The sequence below is a fragment of the Eupeodes corollae genome, chromosome 2, assembly GCF_945859685.1.
Source record: "Eupeodes corollae chromosome 2, idEupCoro1.1, whole genome shotgun sequence".
Classification (NCBI taxonomy): Eukaryota; Metazoa; Arthropoda; class Insecta; order Diptera; family Syrphidae; genus Eupeodes; species Eupeodes corollae.
The window spans coordinates 6,346,272-6,368,030 of NC_079148.1; the positions used below are offsets into that span (position 1 = coordinate 6,346,272).

At 31.3% G+C, this 21,759-nt stretch overlaps 2 protein-coding genes across 2 annotated transcripts; one reads left to right on the forward strand and one right to left on the reverse strand.

Moving 5' to 3' along the window:
* Nucleotides 1-5,496: 5,496 nt before the first annotated feature.
* Nucleotides 5,497-7,541, forward strand: LOC129946520 (probable cytochrome P450 28d1). Its single transcript, XM_056056732.1, has 8 exons — nucleotides 5,497-5,736; nucleotides 5,796-5,934; nucleotides 5,993-6,100; nucleotides 6,153-6,245; nucleotides 6,308-6,721; nucleotides 6,786-6,912; nucleotides 6,979-7,248; nucleotides 7,314-7,541. Exons 1-8 carry the CDS (start codon nucleotides 5,549-5,551, stop codon nucleotides 7,478-7,480), a joined length of 1,506 nt encoding a protein of 501 aa, XP_055912707.1. The 5' UTR covers nucleotides 5,497-5,548; the 3' UTR covers nucleotides 7,481-7,541.
* Nucleotides 7,542-13,012: 5,471 nt separating this feature from the next.
* Nucleotides 13,013-14,736, reverse strand: LOC129946375 (uncharacterized). The gene is made up of 3 exons (XM_056056529.1): nucleotides 14,322-14,736; nucleotides 14,056-14,233; nucleotides 13,013-13,941 (listed from the first exon to the last, which is right to left on the reverse strand). Exons 1-3 carry the CDS (start codon nucleotides 14,330-14,332, stop codon nucleotides 13,276-13,278), a joined length of 855 nt encoding a protein of 284 aa, XP_055912504.1. The 5' UTR covers nucleotides 14,333-14,736; the 3' UTR covers nucleotides 13,013-13,275.
* Between the last annotated feature and the right edge of the window lie 7,023 nt (nucleotides 14,737-21,759).

Below are 21,759 nucleotides of genomic sequence, written 5' to 3' on the forward strand. Positions count from 1 at the left end.
AAAATTGTTTTCTTGAGTTGTCGTGATTATTAGTGCATAAGACTCTCATGCCGGAGGTCTTATGTTCCATACCTTCCTGTGAAACCTAAAGGGTACTGAGAATTGACAGATCCTCTAAGAGTAAGTCTAATCATGGAAAGTGCTTTCTTAAATTAGCCTTTCCATTTATGTATTAGAAATACTTGTGAATGAGAGATAGGTATATTTTTAAATCTTAAAATACAGGTGCTATTGATTGAGGTACAAGTACCCGTGCGATCCAGCCGTGCATTTTATTTCATCAAGAATATACTCACAAGAATTTGCTGTGTAATGCTTCGCTCTATCTTTGAAAGTGTCGACCACATGGTTAAACGTTTAAGACACAAATTTCACAATTGTTTAAAATTTTTATCATGGGTGTTAGCATCAATGGAGTTATAAATAGGGAAAGTTGCAAAAGGAAGCAGTTTTTAGAAATGTATACCTTCCGTAATCTTCGAAGCAGGCACTTAACTTATAGCACAACACCTGAAAAAAGTTATCAATAGCTTTTCATCTAACTCTAGTGTTTTTAGCTTTCCATTTGAAGTGTTTGGAATTGGTCCGATTTGTCGAATTTGAAAATTTATGACATTTCTCAGCTTTTCAAATTCCCAAGAATCTAGATCAAAACTTTTTAGAGATATGTCAGTGGGTACGTACCTTCACCCGTCCGTTCGTTTAGGATACCAATTTGTATCTTCCATATCTCAAGAACCAGTTAAGATATCAACTTGAAATAAACTTTGTTTTACAGATGATAACATCGATACCAGTAGAAATGACTTAAAATAAAATGCACGAATCGGTCAAACGAGCTTGCTCATGTATCCAAAGAGTCTGTTTAAAAATATTTACTGTATTTTAAGATTTCAAAAAATAAGTTTTTTTAAATAAATAAAAACGCCATTTTATTTCTCAACAATCGTTTTTTCTCGTAGCTTATTTTGTATATACAAAATTTTTCAATTTTAGTTCAAGAAAAGTATTTTTGGTATGCAATATAAAATACGTTTTACATTTCAATTTCGTAAGAAAATAATGACCCGTTTTCAAGATATCGAATTTCGAAAAAAACGCTCGACGCCAATCGGCTCCAAAATTTGAAGTTGATTATTCCAATGGTTTCGGTTGTAGGTGCCAAGACAGACAGACAGATGGAATCGGGGACCCACTTCTTTACTATCGTAATGTCATGTTTCATTAAATCTAGAGCTCGAATTTTTTACGAATGCAAATTTTGGCAATAAGTTCCTCTATGGCTGAAGTAAAAACACAATTATAAGAACCAAAACTATAAAGTTTGATTTTTTTAAGCGGGATTTTAAGAAACGGGAGTATCAGATTTGGGGAAAATGTGTTTATAAAAAGCAGAGCTATAATTTATTGAACAGTTCATTGAATATCGATCACCACTACACCTGCTGTTCATCGACTTCGAGAAGGCCCTTGATAGCGTTAACAGGGAGTATATCTGGTAAGCTTTGCGGAGGAAAACCAGCCCAGAAAAATTAATTGCTATTGTTAAAGCAACATATGATGGATCCAAGTGTCATGTTCTGCACGCTGGTAGGTTGTCAGATGATTTGGAAATCCGAAGCGGAGTCAGACAGGGCTGTATTCTGTCACCAATATTTTTTTTTTGTTGGTGATAAGCGATGTACTGCGCTCAGCTCTGTCAGGTAGTAAAGCACTTGGATTACGCGGATGATGTTTGCTCTCATAGGATCATGGATTCACGTCAAATGACAACAAGTGTAGAGATAGAAGCAGAACTTGTTGGGCTGAAATGAATTCCGACAAAACAAAAATGATCACCATAGGAACCCAACCATCCTCTCAAATAAATATTTTTTCTCAACCGGTGGAAAAAGTAGAGAGCTCTCAATACCTTGGAAGTATCGTTTCCATCGAAGGTGGAACCGAACAAGAAGGAATAACTCTATGAGCTTAAGAACAAAGCTACGACTGTTTCGCACAAATGTCGAATCTGTGCTTCTTTATGGATGCAGGACTTGGAAGGTTACTTCAGCCATAACAAGAAAGCTGCAAACATTCGTGAATAGATGTCTTCGTAACATTCTAAGGATTTTCTATCTAAACCGCATATCAAATGAGGTCCTTCATAGAAGGACAAGTGGAACAAGAAGTGCTAAACGACCGAGAAGCACATGTCGCAGGACAGTCGAGGTGGAATCAGCGTCACTAGGCAAGAGTTGGAGGGAGATGAAACACATCTCCGGGAACCGTACACTATGGCGCGTAGGCGTAGTAGAGGCCCTAGCCCCTTAAGGGGTTCTCAACGGACTTAACAGGTCTGAGGACCTAAGTAAGTAAGTAAGAGCTATACAAAGTTTGATTATTTAACAGCGAAAGAAACGGAGTTACAAAAATTAGGATATTAAATCCAACCTTTAACAAACGGTATTGAAAATTTGTGTTGAGGACACAAAATCTAATTTCAAAAATTAAAAAGAGGCTGGGATGCGACCCACACTGATAACTTCCCATCCCGTCTGTCGATTTGTCTTGGTAAAAAGTTTGTCTATATGTTCTCGTATCAATTTTTACCAAATTTTCGTACTATTTTTTTTTTTTTTGAAAAAACGGACTGTTGGATTTTTATATACAAATTACTGAATATCGAAAATAATATTTTCTGTGAAATAAAATAAGTTTGAAGCCAATATTTTTAATTTTTGAAAATGTATTTGAGTCGAAAATCAATTTTTACCAACTTTTGTTACATTTTTTCTAGGTTTTTAATTTTTTGTAAAAAAATGATAATTCAATTTTTTTCAAAATTTTACTGAGTGTAAACAACAATATTTTTTGAAAGATAAAAGTAGTTTAAACCCAATATCTACAAATATTGAAAAGATAATTGAATCGAAATCAATTTTTACCAACTTTTACACTTTTTTTTAGGTTTTTATTTTTTGTAAAAAACTGTCAATTCGATTTTTCTCAACATTTTTCAGAATGTTGAAAACAATATTTCTTATAAGATAAAAAAGTGAAAGCCTAAATTTCAAGTTTTTGAAAAGATATTTGAATCGATATTCAATTTTTACCAACTTTGAGTAATGTTTTTTTTTTAGATTTTTATTTTTTATAAAAAAAACTATCAATTAGATTTTTCTCAAAATTGTATCAGATGTCAAAAACATTATTCTTCGTTGCACAAAATTTTTTTGGAAATGATATCATATTTTAGTCGTAAAATTTTGGAGGATACAAATTTTTTTTTTCAGTTTTTTTGATGTATAAAAAAACCGTTGAATGGATTTTTCCAAAAAATATACTTCTTTCACGTTACAATATATTATATAAAATTTAATTCAAGTCTCTAGCGTTTTTGGTTCGTAAAATATTTAGAGTTAACTAACATTTTTACCTTTTTTAAAAACTGCTATGGTAAAAAACCACCCACGCAATTTTCGTGAGAGCCCTTTCTGCATCTTTATTTTTAATCGATATTTGAAATCGATATCTCTTCTGGTTTTTGAGCTAAGCACGATGAAAAAAACGTCGCGAACGTACGTACGTACGAACGTACGTACACACGCACGCACAGACATCTTTCTAAAAATCTTTTATTTTGACTCTAGGGAACTTGAAACGTCAAGAAATGTCAAAATTTTCAATTTGACAAATCGGACCCATTACAATAGCTTCCTATGAAAAGTTAAAAATTAAATATAACTGTTCGATGATTTTGGAAATGTTATTTGGCTAACCTGTATTATACTACATACTTAAGTGCTGACGAGTTCGTTTGTTTGTTTGCTTGTTTGTTTGTTTGAACGCGCTAATCTCAGGAACTTATGGTTCGATTTCAAATATTCTTTCAGTGTTAGATAACCCATTTATTTTGGAAGACTGTATAAAGTCATGCAATTATTTGTTCCATTTTGAGAGCTTGCATTGCGTGTGCTGCGGAAAAGGTTAAAGTAAAAATAAAGTTTCTATAATGTATTACAGAATTTTTCCTCTTTAATAGTTCTGAAAAGAAGTCCTAAAATAAAGAATTCGAGTAACGCCACTTGCGTCGGTAGCGGAACTATTACAATATTTCGTGAAACGAAAGCATAAAATACCGGTTTTGGAAAAATTTGACTTTAAAAGCGTAATATCCAAATAAACCCTTAAAAATTAAAAAAAAATTACATTTTTCTGGTCTTCAAATTCTTTGTTCAAAACATGTATTTAAACTTTTCCAAAAATTAAAAACAAAACATAATTGTTTACTAATGTTGGTTCTTACCTTATTTCACCACAGAAAAAAAAACTTTACAAATTTTAAATAAACTTTAAAATATAATTTTTTGTACAAAGCAACTTTATTAACCGTAACTATTAAATCAAGAATCAATTTGTGTTTATATTTGATTTTGTTGTCAAATAAAAGCAAAAGTAACCATGCACTAAGCATATAGGGTGTTTTTTAGCTGCATGACAAATTTCGGTAGGTGTTCTGCTTATAGTTGGACAGTTAGAATGCCAAAGTGTGATGACATTTCTATAAAATATGGTTTGGAATTTGTTTAACGTTTAACAAACGTTTCAAAAGTCATGAAAATTTATTTTAAAATAAAAAAATCTCCTCGCAAAAAAATGAGTAGCTCTAAAAAAAACTCCCTGTATAATTCGTTTCACACCATTTATTCAGTGGATGTACCTGTACATGTTGAATACAACCTTAAACTCATCTTATCTTTGGCTTTTTAAAACAAACTAATACCTCATGCTGATTATTTAGAAGCGTTATCAAAATAATCTTGTTTCTTATCAGAAGTTATTTTTAAGCCGGCTACTATAATTTCACAGTGAAGTGGATTGCACAATATTAACATAATATTTAATTGAATAAAATAAATAAGTTTAAAGTTAGAAACGAAATTGCATTCACAAAATTATGACATATTTCATAATAGATTTGAATTTGACAGCTGACGTTTAAGGTGGAAATCGTAAAGAAACACCATGGGCAGCTTCAGACCACATAAGTGACTTGAAAGTAAGGCAAGTTTCTCGTGTATGATTGGCCAGCTGCCAAAAACTAACCTTCCAATTTAGTGTAAAGTTGACTGGAAACTTAATCAAGAAAAATCTTCCTAAATATCGAGTTAAGTCTACTTCTGTCAAAATGACAATTGTGTTCATGTTTTTATCATTTAACTGAAAGCTCTATAATTTATTTATTTATTTTATGCATATTAAGTTTATAATTCTTAGAACTACAACTCCAACCAAGATTATGTTTGAAAAAAAATCATTTAACCAGATTATGTTTTTGAGTTCGAAATTTTGTATTTACATATTATTTCAAAAAGAAATAAAATATTTATGAAAAGAGAACTCAAGTTCCCTCTTGCTATCAAATCAGTACGCCTCTGAATTTAGTAATTTATCTAATCAAATTTAAATAATTCTAAAATTCAAAACACCAGAGACCAGACAGTCTAACATTTTACCTTGAATAAGATACTCCCTAAATATTTTTGTAATTAAAGTCAAAGCAATAATGCTCGAATTAATTGCAACTATTTTTATTATTTCATCAATTTTAATTTACATTTATTTGGGATGGAATTTCAATTACTGGAAAACAAGAGGAATTCGCGGTCCAAAGCCTTCAATTTTAAATGGAAATTTCGGAAAGTCTTCCCGCGGCGAACGTAACTTTGTCGATGAACTTAATGACACTTATTTGTATGATTTGAAACAGCTTTTTTGTGTACTTTGATGTTTTCGAAAATTTGTATGTACAGGAATTATAAGAACAATGAAAAATTCGTTGGAATATTTATATCAAGAGATCCTAAACTCTTCATCATAGATCCAGAAATAGCTCGACAAATTCTGTTGACAAACTTTAGCAGTTTCTATGACAATGAGTCTTCGAGATGGGTGAGTTGGATTCTTCTAGAATTTCAAAAACTATAACTTATTAGAATTTGTTTTCAAGTCAGTACCAAAAATTGAGCTACTCCGAATGCAAAGCCCGTTTGTTTGCACTGGAGAAACCTGGAAGGAGAAGCGTTCGGAAATAGTTCCAGCCTTAACAATGAGCAGGGTAAGTGTGAAGGTGTTTAATTCAATAAAATATTGACCTTTTCCATTTGAAGCTGCGTTCATCATATCCAGCGATGCAGAAGATTGCTAAAAAGTTAGCAGACTTTATCAGATCAAATAGTGGAAAGGAACTCGACGCAAAAGAGGTAACAATATTTAATATTTCTTGTTTTTTTCTCATAACAAAAATTTCGAAACCTTTTTTCAGCTTTCTTGCCGATTCACTTCGGAAGTAATTTCTGACTTTGTTTGGGGAATAAATGCAAACGCCTTCGAATCACAAAAAGTCTGTCAAATTCATGAAATAGCTAATGGAATGATAAGTCAGTCTCAGAAATGTGTTGGATATTATCAAAAAACTGAAGCTTGGCCATTTTTAAGGAAACTAATGCCCCAGCGTTTTTTCCCCAAGGCTTCTGATGACTTTTTTACCCAATTAACAAATAACTTAATTTCACATAGATTGGAAAACCCCAACGAGCGTTTTGACTTCATAAATCATTTAATAAGTCTTTCCAATAAAAAGTCACTGACGGCACCTCAATTAGCAGGACACTGTACAACAGTTCTGGTGGACGGTTTTGAAAGTGCAGCTATTGCAATAAGTCATTGTTTGTTGTTGGTCAATTATGTGATTTGTATATTGTTTCAAAATTGTGTTAACATTAGAAATCTTTATTTTATAGCTTGGTCGTAATAAATCAGCCCAAGAGAAACTTCGAAATGAAATTATGGAAAGTTTTGATGATGGGGAAAATGATATCAGTTTTGAAAAATTGAATGAACTTCCATATCTTGATCAGTGTATTTATGGTACCTTTACCAATTTATTTAATAATTTTAAAATTTTATATGACTTTTAATCTTTTTTTCTTATAGAAACTCTTCGTATATTTCCACCTCTGCCGGTTTTTAGAAAATTCTGCACTTCACCAACGATTCTTGAAAATTCCGATGGTTGTAAAATTCGTCTAAAACCAGGAGATAGTGTTTTCATATCAGCTTACTCTTTCCACAAAGACGAAGAAATATTCGAGAATCCTGAGGAGTTTAGACCCGAAAGATTTGATCCAGATGTTGGAGGATATCGAAAATATCGTGAAAGTGGTGTATTTCTTCCATTTGGTGATGGTCCAAGAATGTGTTTAGGTATAAAACTTAGTTATATACTGATTTGAATTTTCTTCATTTATACAAATTCAATATTTTTCCAGGATTAAAACTTGGTCTTCTAGAAACAAAGGTATCAGTTGCAGAAATCGTAAGAAACTTTCAAATCAGCGTAAGTAGTTCAACGAGATTGGATAATTTAACTGATCCCAACGGTTTTCTGTTATCTGTAAAAGGAGGAATTATACTAAATTTTACGCCGCTGAAGTAATTTGTTAACAATTAATAATAATTAAAGAAAATGTAAAGACCCGAAAATATTTTTAAGGAATGTACAATTATTATCATTAAAGAGTTTAAGTGATATTATAAGTTTCATCTAAAAATTGGTGACACAATAAAATGAAAAATGTTTGGGTTTGAAAGCACACATTTAGCAGAAAACAGTAATCATAATTTCAATTATTTTGACAGTTACTATATACTTGAGATAAGCTGGCAGCCCTACAAAGTTGAATATGTCACTTTTGACGTCTATAAATGCGTTCAAAAACTAAACGGATTTATGATAAACAAATTCCTTAATTGAAATACTTCCATTGAAATATAAAAATTAGGTTTTGCGAAGTGAAGCTCCCTTCCACTAGCAAACACTTCCTATAAGAGATATTTAACAACTTTTCAACTTGACAGCTGTCATTTTATACATTTTCCGTGAAATCTTTTATTCATCTTCAAGGCATCTTTAAAAAATTTGCCCATCTAGGTACATTTATTATCGGTCAGAAAAGTAGTAATGACTTTTATAAATGGAGGCTGATATGCGACCCAAACTAATAAGCCTAATTGTCATTTAAGGAACTTTGAAAAGTATGCAATCAATACATAGCATAAGCTGGTTTTGTAGATATAATAGGGTCTTTCAACCAATTTAATTTGGCTTTTGAACATAAAGGAACTTTGTATAAATATTGTAAGTATTTCATTCGTAAAAATTTCGAACTAAAGATTTTAATCAAAAATGGTTTAGTCATGGTGAAGCTCTGTCATTTGACTTCTTTTTCATCGAGTTTGGAAAAATAGTACAGAGCTCCCACGTCAACACTAGAGGCCCTATATTTCAAATGTTTGTCCAAGTATTCTGATGACAATATGACATAATCGATAGAACTCAAATTTCAATAGAGCTTTTGAGAATAGATGCGGCAAAAATGGGTATAACGGTTGAAGGGCAAAACAAAGTACATGCTGTCATAGCTTTAGTAAGTTAGTTTTATTGACTTCAAGTACAAAACATTATATTCTTAATTGGAAGATTTCACAAGTCTTTAAATGGTTTGGCCGAAGGCTGTCTACCAGACTGATATTTTTTTTAAACAAAAAAAATTTGATTAGATACAATTTAATAAAATAATCTTTATAATTTTTAAACTTTAAAACCTTAAAAATTTTTCTCAACTATTCTGGTTCTATAGCGAAGAGCGTTCAATAAGTATTCATACAGAAGGTCCCAACCTAGTTCTCTATTCAAGATGCTGATCGTTTCCTCTAAACCGAGTATATCTATCCCAAAATAGCGCTTTCGGAACTCCTTGAGTATTGGACAAACTCCGATTGCATAAATCGCACAATATTGGCAATTCTGTATGGTGAGGAATGTAGTTCAGAAAGATGAGTTCTCCTATTAGTTTAAGTAACAAGCTGATTTTGTATGAACTGTTTTTGGCCAAGAAGTACATAGGTGTTGTGGTTCCAGAAATGGGTAACTTTACCCATTTATCTGTAAATAGATGCTTCAGCTTCACTCATAAACTTATCGTAGGTACATCATGTTGCCGACTTTTTTCAGCAAGTCATCAAAATTCATCTTAAGCACTTTGATACTTTCGTCTGCTGATATTGAAAAAGTAGTTGAGCATTCAATAGCCAGTTTCTTCCACTCCTCAACACACGAAACTTCAGAATTGATAGCTTGTGTGAGTACTATTCGCGGAATGCTTTCGTCACCCATCGCCAAAACGTTGAAAAGCAATTCAAGTGTGTCTAAAAAGAGCGATCCTATTCCTGTTTCAAGATGTAACATATAGTTGGGCGTCGTACTTAGCAACTTGAAAATACTTGTAATAAAAAAATGGAGGAACTTTTAAACAGCTTCTAACGATCGATACCCCCATACTTGCGGTCCCTAAAACAGTATTGCAATTGCGGTAGCTCAAAATACTTGGTGTTAAGCTATGTAAAAAAAAATGGGTGGCGCAACAGTCCATTGGGAACCAGGGCCTAGTGACTTACAACTTTCAACCATTCCTGTGTGCGAGGACTGTTGTCAGGAATTAAAGGGACCTACAATTTTTGGCCGAATCCGAACGGCTAATTTGAAAAAGCACTTTTTAATGACAAGAATTACTCTTGAAGGATTTGCCAATTCCTCGAAAGAGGCAGTACCCGCGAAAATTATTTTTTTTTTAAATTAATGTGGCACAGGCAGGGATTGAAACCAAGACCCCTAGCATGACAGTCCAACGCACTAACCATAATGCCATGGGGACTACGTGCTATGTGCGAGACTTTATTTCTTGGAATGCAACTTCTCCATACAGAACACATAGCACGCCTTGCTTGAAGTTAGATGCAATGAAAACTACCTTGTATTCCTTTACTATTTCTATCGGTTCTTCGCAAACGTCCACTTCTCCCTCTTGGAATATCTCCCACGACCATTTCTGAAAATCATCATCTTTGATTTCCGTCTATAGTTTCAGCTAGAAAAACTATATCGTCCGCGAATATTCTTCCGTCTTATATCAAAACCACCTTTCACCAAATCAGTTATGTCATATATGTATAAGATAAAGAGAAGAGTACTTAAAACGCATCCTTGCTTAACGTCCATTGACGTACCAGTCATCTAAAAGATAATTCCGTCCAAAACTCGAGAGATATAATTTTAGTTGAGATCCTATATTTTGTAAAGCTTGTAAAAAAGTGCTTTCCGGGGAAATGAATCGAAGGCGTAAGGCTTTTTAATTTACTTTTATAGAAATCAGCAATATTTATTAATGAAAAACATTGGTCAATTGTCGAGTAGTTTTTCCTAAAGCCAGCTTGGAATTCGATTAATATTTTCTCAGATTCGAGCCACTCTTTAAGTCTATTATATACATAATTGATGGATTTTCAAAATTACCTTTTTTATGTAGCGGAAAAATAATTGCCTTTCCAAAATTCTCGGGGACGTCAGCGGTGTCGAAAATTCTGTTGTACTCCAAAGTTATAAGCCGTAAGAAATCTGATGTAATTATTTTAAAATATTCATACGGTATTCTATCTTCCTCTGGTGCTTTATCTTCTTTTGCTTTTTCAATAACTGTTTTTACCTCATTTTGGGATATAGGCGCGCCCAGAAACACATCAATTATTAAAGGTGGTGCATATGGAAACGATGGAGCTTTGTGTGAAGTGTTGAGCAAACTTGTAAAATGGATTTTTAATTGTTCAATGTGCAGTACTGAAGCCATTTTAATCTTTTTTCCACTCACAAGCCTAATTGCTTTCCAGACTCCATTGCGTTTTTCGCGCTGTTTGCTATTTCGATATTTTTTCGTCGAAATTTCGCTTTTTTGCTTTACAAAGATTTTAGAATTTTTTGTTCTCTGTTGCATAGAATATTTTTAAATTGAGGTTATTGGTCGTTTTAAATAATTTTAAGTACGCAAAAGATAGGTTCCTAGCTCTCTTGCAATCACTGTCAAACACCTTTTGCTTATTTGCCAAAACCTACTTTATTGCCGATGCTTTTTTTGGGGTTCTGCATTCTTGATAATGCTCGGTAACATGTGCATGGGTAGATTAGTATTCAAAGTTATTTGTGTTTCGAGCTGTCTGTTTAGGTTTCTTTGGAATTGCTCTCTGTAGCTGCCTTTCCATTGAAGCTTTGGAACAAAAGTGGGGGCAGGTTCAGTTGTCTCCATACGAGATATTTTCATTTTAAAGGATACCTCTAGCGGCGTGTGATCCGAAAATGTTCTTACTCCTACTCTAAAATCATCAAAAAAGAGGAACCAATCTCCAGACAGAAAACAATAATCGATCACTGAACCAGCTTCCATTTAGAACTCGACAGTCCACAGCATCTGCCAGATCAACAATTTTGGTCCCTTTTGAATCGCACACCTCGTCCTTTGATTTACGGTCGAATGAACATGGGTTCTGTCTGCTTGATTGGAACAACGTAAAGAATACTCTCTTCTATTTTGATTTCGAAAAATCGGGATCGCTCAGTGTTTTTAAAATTAATTTCAGCGTCTTTAGGTCCTTTTTATACCCGAACAATTCCCCACCACTTCTTCTACCAAATATGTAACTTTCAAGATCTGGCATGAATTCAATTTCGTAGTTCATAAAAATATTCTTAAATATATGTTGGTAGTATTTTTCAACAGACCCAGCCCGAATATTTTGTTTGTAACCGTTAACTAATTTTTTGTCCATAACCTTCAGATAGGAGATATCGAAAACATGCATTTGTGAAGCAATATCAATTTTTGTACGTATGTAGGTACAATATTTGATGTAAAAATATATTTATATCCATACCTTTATATAATAATTATAAGTTCTAAGGCTATCGGGGTCAAACAAATGCTTTCCTTTTTTGAAATTTTTAAAGTATCAAAAACACCCACTAGATTTTCTTAAAAGTGCAAATTTTGACGTTTTCTCATCATCTGTTAAACAAAACATATTTCGAGTCTAGGTATGTATACAGTTGAAAAACCTTGACCCTAGGGACGTAAAAACATCAATAAAATGAAATTTTTTTTAATTTGCAAAATCGGACCAAAAAATGGTCATTCATTTAATTTTTCACATTATACACATTTTATTTTCGGAACTCGCAAATTTTCTAAATGCAATGTTTCTAAACATTCCCCTGTTATACATGACAAACTACTTAGACGAAGCAGTGTCGGCAAGGTATTGCGGTTGTTCAAAAATGAAATGTGTCGGCACAGTAGTTCGATCTCCGAAAATTGAAATATTTTGTCTACACCGTAAAAACCAATTTGTAAATAAGAATTAACCTGTGGTTTTGTTAAAAATATGTTTTTAAAAATATTGATTTGTTTGTTCATTTTCACTAAGTTTTAAGATGTTGAATGTGGATTAGTGTATTCTATATTAAAATTTGACAACCAGGTAAATCATTTGACAATTTTTGACATAAACTCACATTTGGCCAGTTTGTATTTCTAAGAATTGTGTGAATTTTCTCTGAGACGATTGACAGATCATGAAAATGAAATAAAATACAATTCACTGTTCATTCTCACCTTTCCATCAAAAAAGCTTTAAGTACATTGCTTATCATCCTTTTTGAATTGCGCGATAGAGAATTCTTGAGAGATTGAAGTTCCCAATTTTCTGACAGCAAGAGAGAAATATTGTTATATTTCTGTACGGACATCTTACAAATATAAACTGTGCTAATGCCAGAACGGCACCATAATATTTGAGGGGAAATTGTCAATTAATTTTATTTTTCTCGCTACTTCTGCTGCTCTTTTATTATTGTAAGCGCTAGCGCATCTCTTCGCACTAAATAATATCCTTACTCAAACCTGTTTTTCTTTTGTTATCCATCTTACTCCAACTCACAGTGAAAAAAAAAAGAAACAAATACCTCCTTTTTCTAATGCAACCACTTGTGTGATTCTCAGAAACCTGAAATTGAACGGACAACAACGAAGGGTAAACAAAAATAAAGAAACCCAATTAAGCGTTGCCGCTGTGTTTTTTTTTAATGAAATGTAACAAATTTGTATTTTCGTTTTTCCTCATATTAACAGAGTTTTGGGCATTTTTTATAAAACTTACATATATATTTAAATTCAAAATTACAATTAACAAGGTTTTGTATATATAAGACAATTATAACCAAATAATAAGTATCTAGTCTTTTCTTTTCTCTTCGTTCAAATTTAAAAAATATCTTTCTAACATTTAATATATGTAATTTTAGTTTTTCTTTTCTTCTATGAAAAAAAATATAAACATGCATTAACTTTAAGTTCCCGCATTACTTAATTTCTGTCTCTTAAGCTTGACAAGTTCAGCTTTGAGTTTTAATTTCAACTTCCTATCGACACGTTGGCTTTTAATTTTTTCTTTGTATAACTTCAATTTTTGTCTTTTCAACTCGAGAAGTTCTTCTTTCTGATGAACATCCCTTCTCAAGTGATCTTCAATATTATTGATGCTTCTCTTAATATCCCTCATGAGATCCGTCATACATTCAAAAAATTGTTTCTGCGCAGGATTTTCTTCATTCTTTGAAACTGTATCTCTTCTATTAATATCTGTTTGCGTTGCCGTTTCAAAGGTTTCCGCCGTTCTACAGCTTTGATTAAATTTTTCATTTGACTTTGGCGGCAGCGCCGGCGGCGTCTGATCAACTTTCATTACAAATTCATGGTTAAATTGTTCTGGTTCAAATTTTATATCTTCTATGCTGATTAAACTCTCATTTGTAGACATCATCGAATCATCATAACTTATTGATTGATCTGGTTGACGCCTGCTTGTGGTGCTAAAATCAAGCATTTCAATAACTGCCTCTTCCAAGTCACTGAAATGGTGTATTCGATTATTTTGACCTCCTGCTGGATGATTTTCATCATAATCATTTTCAGTTTTCTTCTTCTTTATTTTACACTTTAAATCAGCCCATACCTTTAAAAAATAATAAGAGTTTCTATGAATATCAGTCTCAATATGATGTGGAAGTGTGTACATTTCAACATCAAAAAGCTTTTTTCTTTCAATTGATTTTATGATCCCCCTTACCCTTTGCCATTTATGCCATTCGCGCTGTGGTGGCCCCAAACTATTTAACTCAAACGCAAATTCTTCCCATTTTCGTTGAGCTATGGGTTTCGAACAAACTCCTCTAGCAATACCTTGATTCTTTTGCAATAATTCCACCAAACGCCTCAGCTGCCTTTTGTTGCTTACAACTTTCGACCTATAAAATAATCAATAATACAAAATTGAAAAACACAAAAATTACTTATTAATACGAATGTACACTAAAACGAAACGCCAGCACTTACATCTTGTCCATCCACAATCAAAAATACTGACTGACTTGACTCGCCGTCGTCGTCGTCGTGTATCGTCGTCGCTGAGCTGCTTCAACAACAATATTGAATAAAAACCAATGTCAATTGGTATGTCTCACTCGTATTCCCAGTGCTATGCGATAAGCGTATCGTTTTGTTTCGTTTTTGCTTTCGTTTGTCGTTTTTCTTCTTTCGCCAGCTGTGACAGTAAAATAATTATAATTGACATTCGCTTGTGTTGAGTTGTTGTTGGTTGATAAACGATTATATGATTTTGTGGATTTATCTATCTGTCAAAAAATGATAAGTAGATTAGTTTTTTGATAGATATATTGAAAATAAAAGAAAAACAAATGTTATTTGAAACAAATTTCATCTTTGAAACAATTTTTGATAAACTTGCACATTTTGTAGTATCTGTATTTGTGTATGTCTCACAAGAATGCGTTCCACACAGCTCTGTTTTAAAGCTTTTTTCTCTATAGGTACACAAAATACAAACCGAATTCTGTAGTAACTGTACCTACCATGTTAAAGCTTTTATGACAATGGAGAATTCAAAAAAGCTCTCTTTTATTGATATTTGTCATTGTTAAAGCTGTTTTATTTGGAACTTGAATCTACATATGCTGATGCTCAAAAATGCACATTCAATAAGGTTTGGCTTGTGATTATGCTATATTTGTATTTTAAATATGCAAATATGAATATAAACAAAAAGAAATTTATCGATTGAAAAGCTGACACTTACTGGAAATTACGCTCAAATTTATTATATCAAAAAATAGTAGAATTTTGCAGTTCATCAATCAACTGATATTTGTCATTATTTTCAATAATCTGTCACTGTCATGTTCAAAGTTACAGCCATGACCAAGAAAATAGGACCAATACCTGATTTTAGGTAATAATGTTGATAACGCAAGTGTATCAAATCTTAAATTCAATTTCAATAGAAAATATCTTGTTAATGTTACTTATTTTATGATGTTAAGTAAAATAAAATTTTGGAGAGCATGATCCTAGTGGGTCATTCCGTAAAATGACAGTCCAGGGCCGATAATCGTCGAAGTGTTATCGTCAAAACGATAGCGTTTGCATCATGGCTAAACAAATATATAAATATCGTCTGTCATTAATTTCCAAATGCTAACTAAGCAAATTGAAATACAAATTTGTTGGCGTAATTTCAATTTGTTACAAATTTAAAATGAAAACTAAAAAAAGAACAATTAATACGGGTACGAAAAAAAATAAGAAATGGATCAGAACTTTTTTTTTAATAATTCATAAATATATACATAAGTAATCCTTCTTACTTATTTTCATAAGATAATGTCAACAATTATAGATCTGTTTAATGTTTTTGAGTTGCAGAAGTAGCCTTTTTAATGATATTGGAAACAATAAACTTGACAGATGGTTGGCGTTCTACAATTTTATCTCCAATATTAAGATCTGCAGTAATTATTGAGACTAGATCCCGAAGAGTACAATGGCAACGATTTTTGACTCGGTTTTGCACAATGCACATTATCTCAGATAGTTTCGGAATACGAAGTTTTTAACGAAAATTCAAAAGCAGTTCTGTTTCATGGAGCACAGATCTGGGGTGTTCGGAAATACGAAACTGTTTTTTTTTTGTATATTTTGTCTACTAAAAATCATGTTTTTCTTTGGATTTTGTAAATAAACTTAAAGTAAGCAAATTTTTCATTTTTCAGTAAAAGTAATTAAAGTCATTTTGTTTCGACTAAACTAAAAGTCATTACTACTTTTCTTTTTATTGTTTGATTGAATTAAAAGTAAATTATGCTACAAGTCAATAAGTACCAATTACTTGAAAAAAATAAAAGTTGTGTGATTTTAAATTCAATATAAAATTAAATATCATTGTCATTTGGGCTGACGACATTTTTGTCATGCCTTATTCGTTAAACCAGAAAATGTATGTAACAAGAACCTTAAAATCATTGATTAAAAATATCTATCTATCTAGTTTCGGAAACAAGAAATATTGTGGAAGCGAAGTTATGTCCCCTTAAGGATGAAATGGAAAAGTCGGAAGTAAAACAATGATTTTGTCAATAATATTTAATACGAGAAGGTTAATAAAACGAATAAAAATCATAAATTACAAATAGTTATTTTTTCCCATCGACGCCACGGCGGCAAAACGCAAGTTTGTACAATTTCCCAAAGGAAAAATAACTTAGTTACATATTCAAGTTATTGAACAATCATTATTTTTCATTTTAACATTTCATTTCATTTTGACATATCAGAGTAATGTACAATCTTGTACTGAAAACGATTGACGAGACGATAGTGATAAGGTTATGTGAAGCAAATTATAGACGAAAACGTTACCTAATGATAATCGCTTTGAAAATAACGTAATGACTCCTGAATTTTAAGGGTCTAAAAGTTTAAAAGTTTTAGTCCATTGGAAAAAATCTCGGGACTGAATCTTGGTATTGCCAGGCCTCTTGCAAGAGAGTCAGTATTAAAGATATGAAGATATGAAAATTTTATGGTGAAAAATCGAGAACTTGAATTTATTTAAAAAAAAACTGAGAGATTTTTTTAAAATTTACTTTCTTAGCTTAGCTTCTTTCAATATAAAAACAATATTTTTGTATTGCTCCAGAATAGTACCTACCTGCAATAAAACTATTATTTTTCAGGTCTTATGAAGAAGTAATGGACTGATTTCAATAAGTTTTTTTCTGCACAAACTCTTATACTGTCTCAATAATATTTTATGTTGAAAGATGTCATTGTTTTAATTTTTGATTAAAAAATATTTATCATTTTTGAAAAAATAAGATTTTTTTGAGGATCAAATATCATTTTAAGAATGAGCAAGACCTTATTTTTACTACAGCAGACTGCGTTTTTTTAAATGATTAAACTTAATTTGAGTTTAGGTGTCTTTTAAATTTTTTAGTCAAAAAAAAATGTTTAATGTACTGTAAATAAATAACAAAAATAATATTTTCACAATGTTTTTAATATAAAATGTATTTTTTTTCTTAGAAGAAAATTCAATGTTTTAAGCAAAAAAAAAATATATATCCACAGATTGTTTTACAAAATGTTTAAAAAAAAATCATGTTTTTACCTGACATCTTTTGTTTACTATATCAAATTCTCAATTGAATAGTTTGATAGCATAATAACTGTCAATAATATAAAAATAACTGTATGCTGCACGGCAGCATACTCATCGGCTGTTGTAGCATTTTGGGGTTTTCTCAATTTTTCGTTTTGATTCAAAACTACAAACAAATTAAAGTTTACCTGGGAGAAGATTTGGTAAATGATCGTGGATTCTTTGGTTATTTTAGTACAATTAAATTTGTTTTCATTGGAATCCGGGCTTAATTTCAGGCGACGAAAGGGTAGGGACCACACCGCTATACACAGAAAACTATTAAATACGAAGGAAGAAATATAATGGTGTGGGGCTTTGTTTCCTAGTATACAGTGTAGGCTCTTTATACCTTTTTAATATCATCTTAACAAAATACGGATATAGCGATATTTTGGAATATATTATGTTACAGTTTTATGAGGAAAACTTACCCTTGCGATGGAACTTTTAGCAAGACAACGATCCTCAACATACCGCAGGTCTTGTGAAAAATTGGGTTCGAGAGAAACAAATATCCGTTATCCCATGGCCAAATCAATCCCCTGATCTCAATCCGATTAAGAACTTGTAGAATGAGATAAAGCGTAAGTTAGGGGGGTCAATATTTTACTAATGAAAACCATTTATGGGAAGCGGTTCAAAGAAAATGGTATTCCATACCCCAGCAATCATGCCACAAGATAATAGAGTCGACGTCTCCAAAAAGTTTTAGATAATAATGGAGGATGCTCAGCTTATTACAGTAAAATACAAAAATTATTTTTAAAAACAATAATATGCGAATACGCACCTATGTTTTTTTCTACAAGTGAAAAAACCTCCATCTGAAGTTTTGGGCCTATATTATCTATAAATGTTATGTATTTTCAGTTTTTTTATTTTTATATTTTTTATTCAATTAAAATAAGAGCTTTAAAAATGTTTACGTAAAAATAATATTAACATAAAAAGGTTATAAAAAAATTAATAAATACAAAAATTAATTAACACGCCTATTTTTTTGGCCAGCAGTGTATATTTCCTCTTACGTCAAATTTCTCTTAGGTAATAATTTTTAAAATACCATTACAAAAATGTGTAGGCGCAAAATTTTAAAGGTTTAACAAATTACTAGTTATTAAATTGCTTAATACTAAGCAATTCTCTAAGGGAGTCCAAATTTTTAATTAAATTGATATTCGTCTTTTATTAAAAAAAAAACAGTATCCAAACAAAAAAAAAGAGACAGTTCGTGAAAATAAACAAAGTAAGGAAATACAACAGATCCAATTAACGTTTTTTTAGAAATCAAAAGACCTCGAATATTTTTCAAACAAAAACTAGTTTTATTTCCAAAACAATTTTATACAACGAAGAAAAACGTTTTTAACATCTGATAAAATTTTGAGAAAAATCGAATTGACGGTTTTTTTTACAAAAAATTAAAACCTAGAAAAAACATTGCTAAAAGTTGGCAAAAATTGATTTTTGACTCAAATATCTTTAAGAAATATTATTTTCAACATTCGGTAAAATATTGAGAAAAATTTAACTAACAGTTTTCTTACAAAAAATAAAAACCTAAAAGAAGAAAAGAATACTAAAACTTGGTAAAAATTTACTTTCTACCTAAATATCTTTTCAAAAATTAAAAATATTGGCTTTAAACTTATATTATCTCACAGAATTTTCGATATTCAGTAAATTTTTTATAAGAATCCAACAGTCCGTTTTTTCATAAAAAATAAAATCTTCAAAAAATAGTTCGAACATTTGGTAAAAATTCATGTTCGGTTCTCGATGAATAAATGTAAATGTATTGACTTCAAAATGATTTCATTCAGTGGTAAGTTTTTTTTTTTGTAAATGGTAGGTGTAGGTTTAAATTTGTTGGTATTATACTTTAACGATTTACTTCGATTTTTCTCAAAATTTTACAGAAGGTCATAAACGCTATTTTTTGTCAAATATTGAAAGTAATCTCTGCATTTTTCAATGCGATTATCAGTAAAAGAAAACTAGTTTTAAGACGAACGCTTCATTGGTTCTTGAGATATAGACGACGGAAAATGGTATTCCGAACGTACGGACATTATCAGCAGGCATGCAATTTCATAAATCAGTTATATTTTGCATTGCTTTGGAAGTTTATTTAAACGGTCTGATTTGTGGAAATGAAATTTGGAGGTCCCTAAATTTTTAATTTAGAGAAAGGTTTAAATAATACAATAATTGTAACCAAAAAATCATCAACATTTTTCTCGACTCAATTTCATCATTATTATTTATAAATTCGTTCCATAGATTTAGGTTTGTTCGTTTGTGATTCATCCCAAGACACAACTCATGTTAGGACAACTCATCCCGGAAATCAAAAATACTTGTAAGCGTACTTAACGAAAACAATTGTTTGTGTATTCAACTAGTTCGTTGAAAGTTCTTTCCTTTGGATAGCTTTATTTTAATTTTATATTGGAAGAACAAGGATGGAAAATAAATTATCAGAAGATAAGAAAGAGGAAGAACATGCATGTTTATATTGTAAAGCGATCGCCTATTGGTTGTGTAGTTAGTTAGTTAGGTGTCTAAGTTCATTGGCGTGCTAAGCTTTATGCAGGTAGAAAGATAAAGACATGTTTATGCTGATAATGAAGGAATGTTATTGTAAGGTAGAAGGTACCTACCACAATCCAATCACATTCCTTCTTTCCAACAAGTTTTCAGCGCAAACATGGAGTTATTACGTTCAGTGTATTTTTTACATTAAAGTTTAAAAAAAAAAAACAGGAATACGAACAGGTATACAAAATTACACGGTTATAAACTTATAAAAATACATAAATATTTACCAAATGATAGAAATGTTACTAAAATTTTGTCAAAATAATGCGCTCTTCGGGCTCATGCATAGGATTTGATCTGATGAGATGGGAGATGGATTTAATACAGTTAAAATACTAAAAAAAAAACTATTTTAAGATTCAAAATTTTACCTGAAAAATAAGTGTCTTCAAAAATTTAAATACCATTTTATAAATCAAAAAACCCTTTATTGTGCACATTTTTTTTTTTTGAAAATCGTTAGACCTGTTTTTTTTTTTAAATTTATTTTGTATGTATACATTTTTTAATTTTGTTCTTCAAATACGCTCTACATTTGAATTTCGTAAAAAAATGTTGACCCGTTTTTGAAATATAGAATTTTGAAAAAAAAATTCTATATTTTTTAAACATCGAAAAAAATAAAAAATTTTACTTTTGATAATCAAATATTGTTAAGGCAAGAGCTTATTCAAAAAAAATAATTGAAATCGGTTCAGAAGTTGCTGAGAAAATTAAAAAAACGAAATAACGGTTCTATTTATACAAAAATATGTTTTTCTTATTAAAAGAAGCCAAGTTAAAAAATTAAATTTTAGAGAAAATTAAAAAAATCTATCGATTTGTTTTTGAGAAAATTCGAATTTTCGTTTTTTGACCAAACAAATTGTAAGGGGGCCACTGTAAGTTTTGTTCTTAAAAAAAATTAAAAAAACGCCTGAAGCGAATCTGCCCAAAACCTTAACATCCAAGTTTGAACACAATCTACCCAATGGTTTAGGCTGTAGGAGAGTAGACAGACAGACCAAACAGAGCGGACGGAATCGCGGGACCCACATTTTTCGACTTCTCTACCTTCGTATTATCATGTTTGATTAAAATCTCGAGTTCGAAATTTTGCACGAACGCAAAACTTGCCATATAGTTCATATACAGCTGTAGACAACTAATTAGAAACACAAATTGATTTCACTTTTAAAGCAGTAGCTGTATTTTTTTGTTTGTTTTGTTTTGAAAATAATTTTTTCAAAACATATTTTTTAAACCTAAAACAATGTTTCCCAAACATAAAATTTATTTCATATGGCAGTTTCTGCGAAAACACAGCGTTTATTGGTGGACAACTAATTAGAAACAAAGAGAAAAATTACATCTAATTATAAAATGTATAACGTTATAATATCATTTACCTTTTATTTACTTCCCGACATCTTCGTTCAATTGATGAAATAAGCCACTGCACTGCTCTACGGGTATAGCCTTAAAAGCAGCTTATTATTATTTTTAATACCTTCGAAAGAACATCATTGTTGGAGTTATTTTTGAGAGCAACAGCTCTTTTAACATCTGCCCCAAGATGCTCTATCGGATGTAATTCTGCACTTGATGATGCCCATTCCAGAACTGTTATCGATTGGTACCTAAAGAACTGTTTTGTAATTCCAGCAGTGTGCTTGGGGTCGTTGTCTTGCT

Excerpts from the sequence above, each read along its gene's own strand:
- LOC129946375 (XM_056056529.1), bottom strand. Across the intron at positions 13,942-14,055 it reads AATGGCATAAATGGCAAAGG|GTATGGGCTGATTTAAAGTG; the intron begins GTAAGGGGGATC and ends TATTTTTTAAAG.
- LOC129946520 (XM_056056732.1), top strand. The coding sequence starts at position 5,549 with ATGCTCGAATTAATTGCAACTATTTTTATTATTTCATCAATTTTAATT. Across the intron at positions 6,722-6,785 it reads TAAGTCATTGTTTGTTGTTG|CTTGGTCGTAATAAATCAGC; the intron begins GTCAATTATGTG and ends TTTATTTTATAG. Across the intron at positions 6,913-6,978 it reads TCTTGATCAGTGTATTTATG|AAACTCTTCGTATATTTCCA; the intron begins GTACCTTTACCA and ends TTTTTCTTATAG.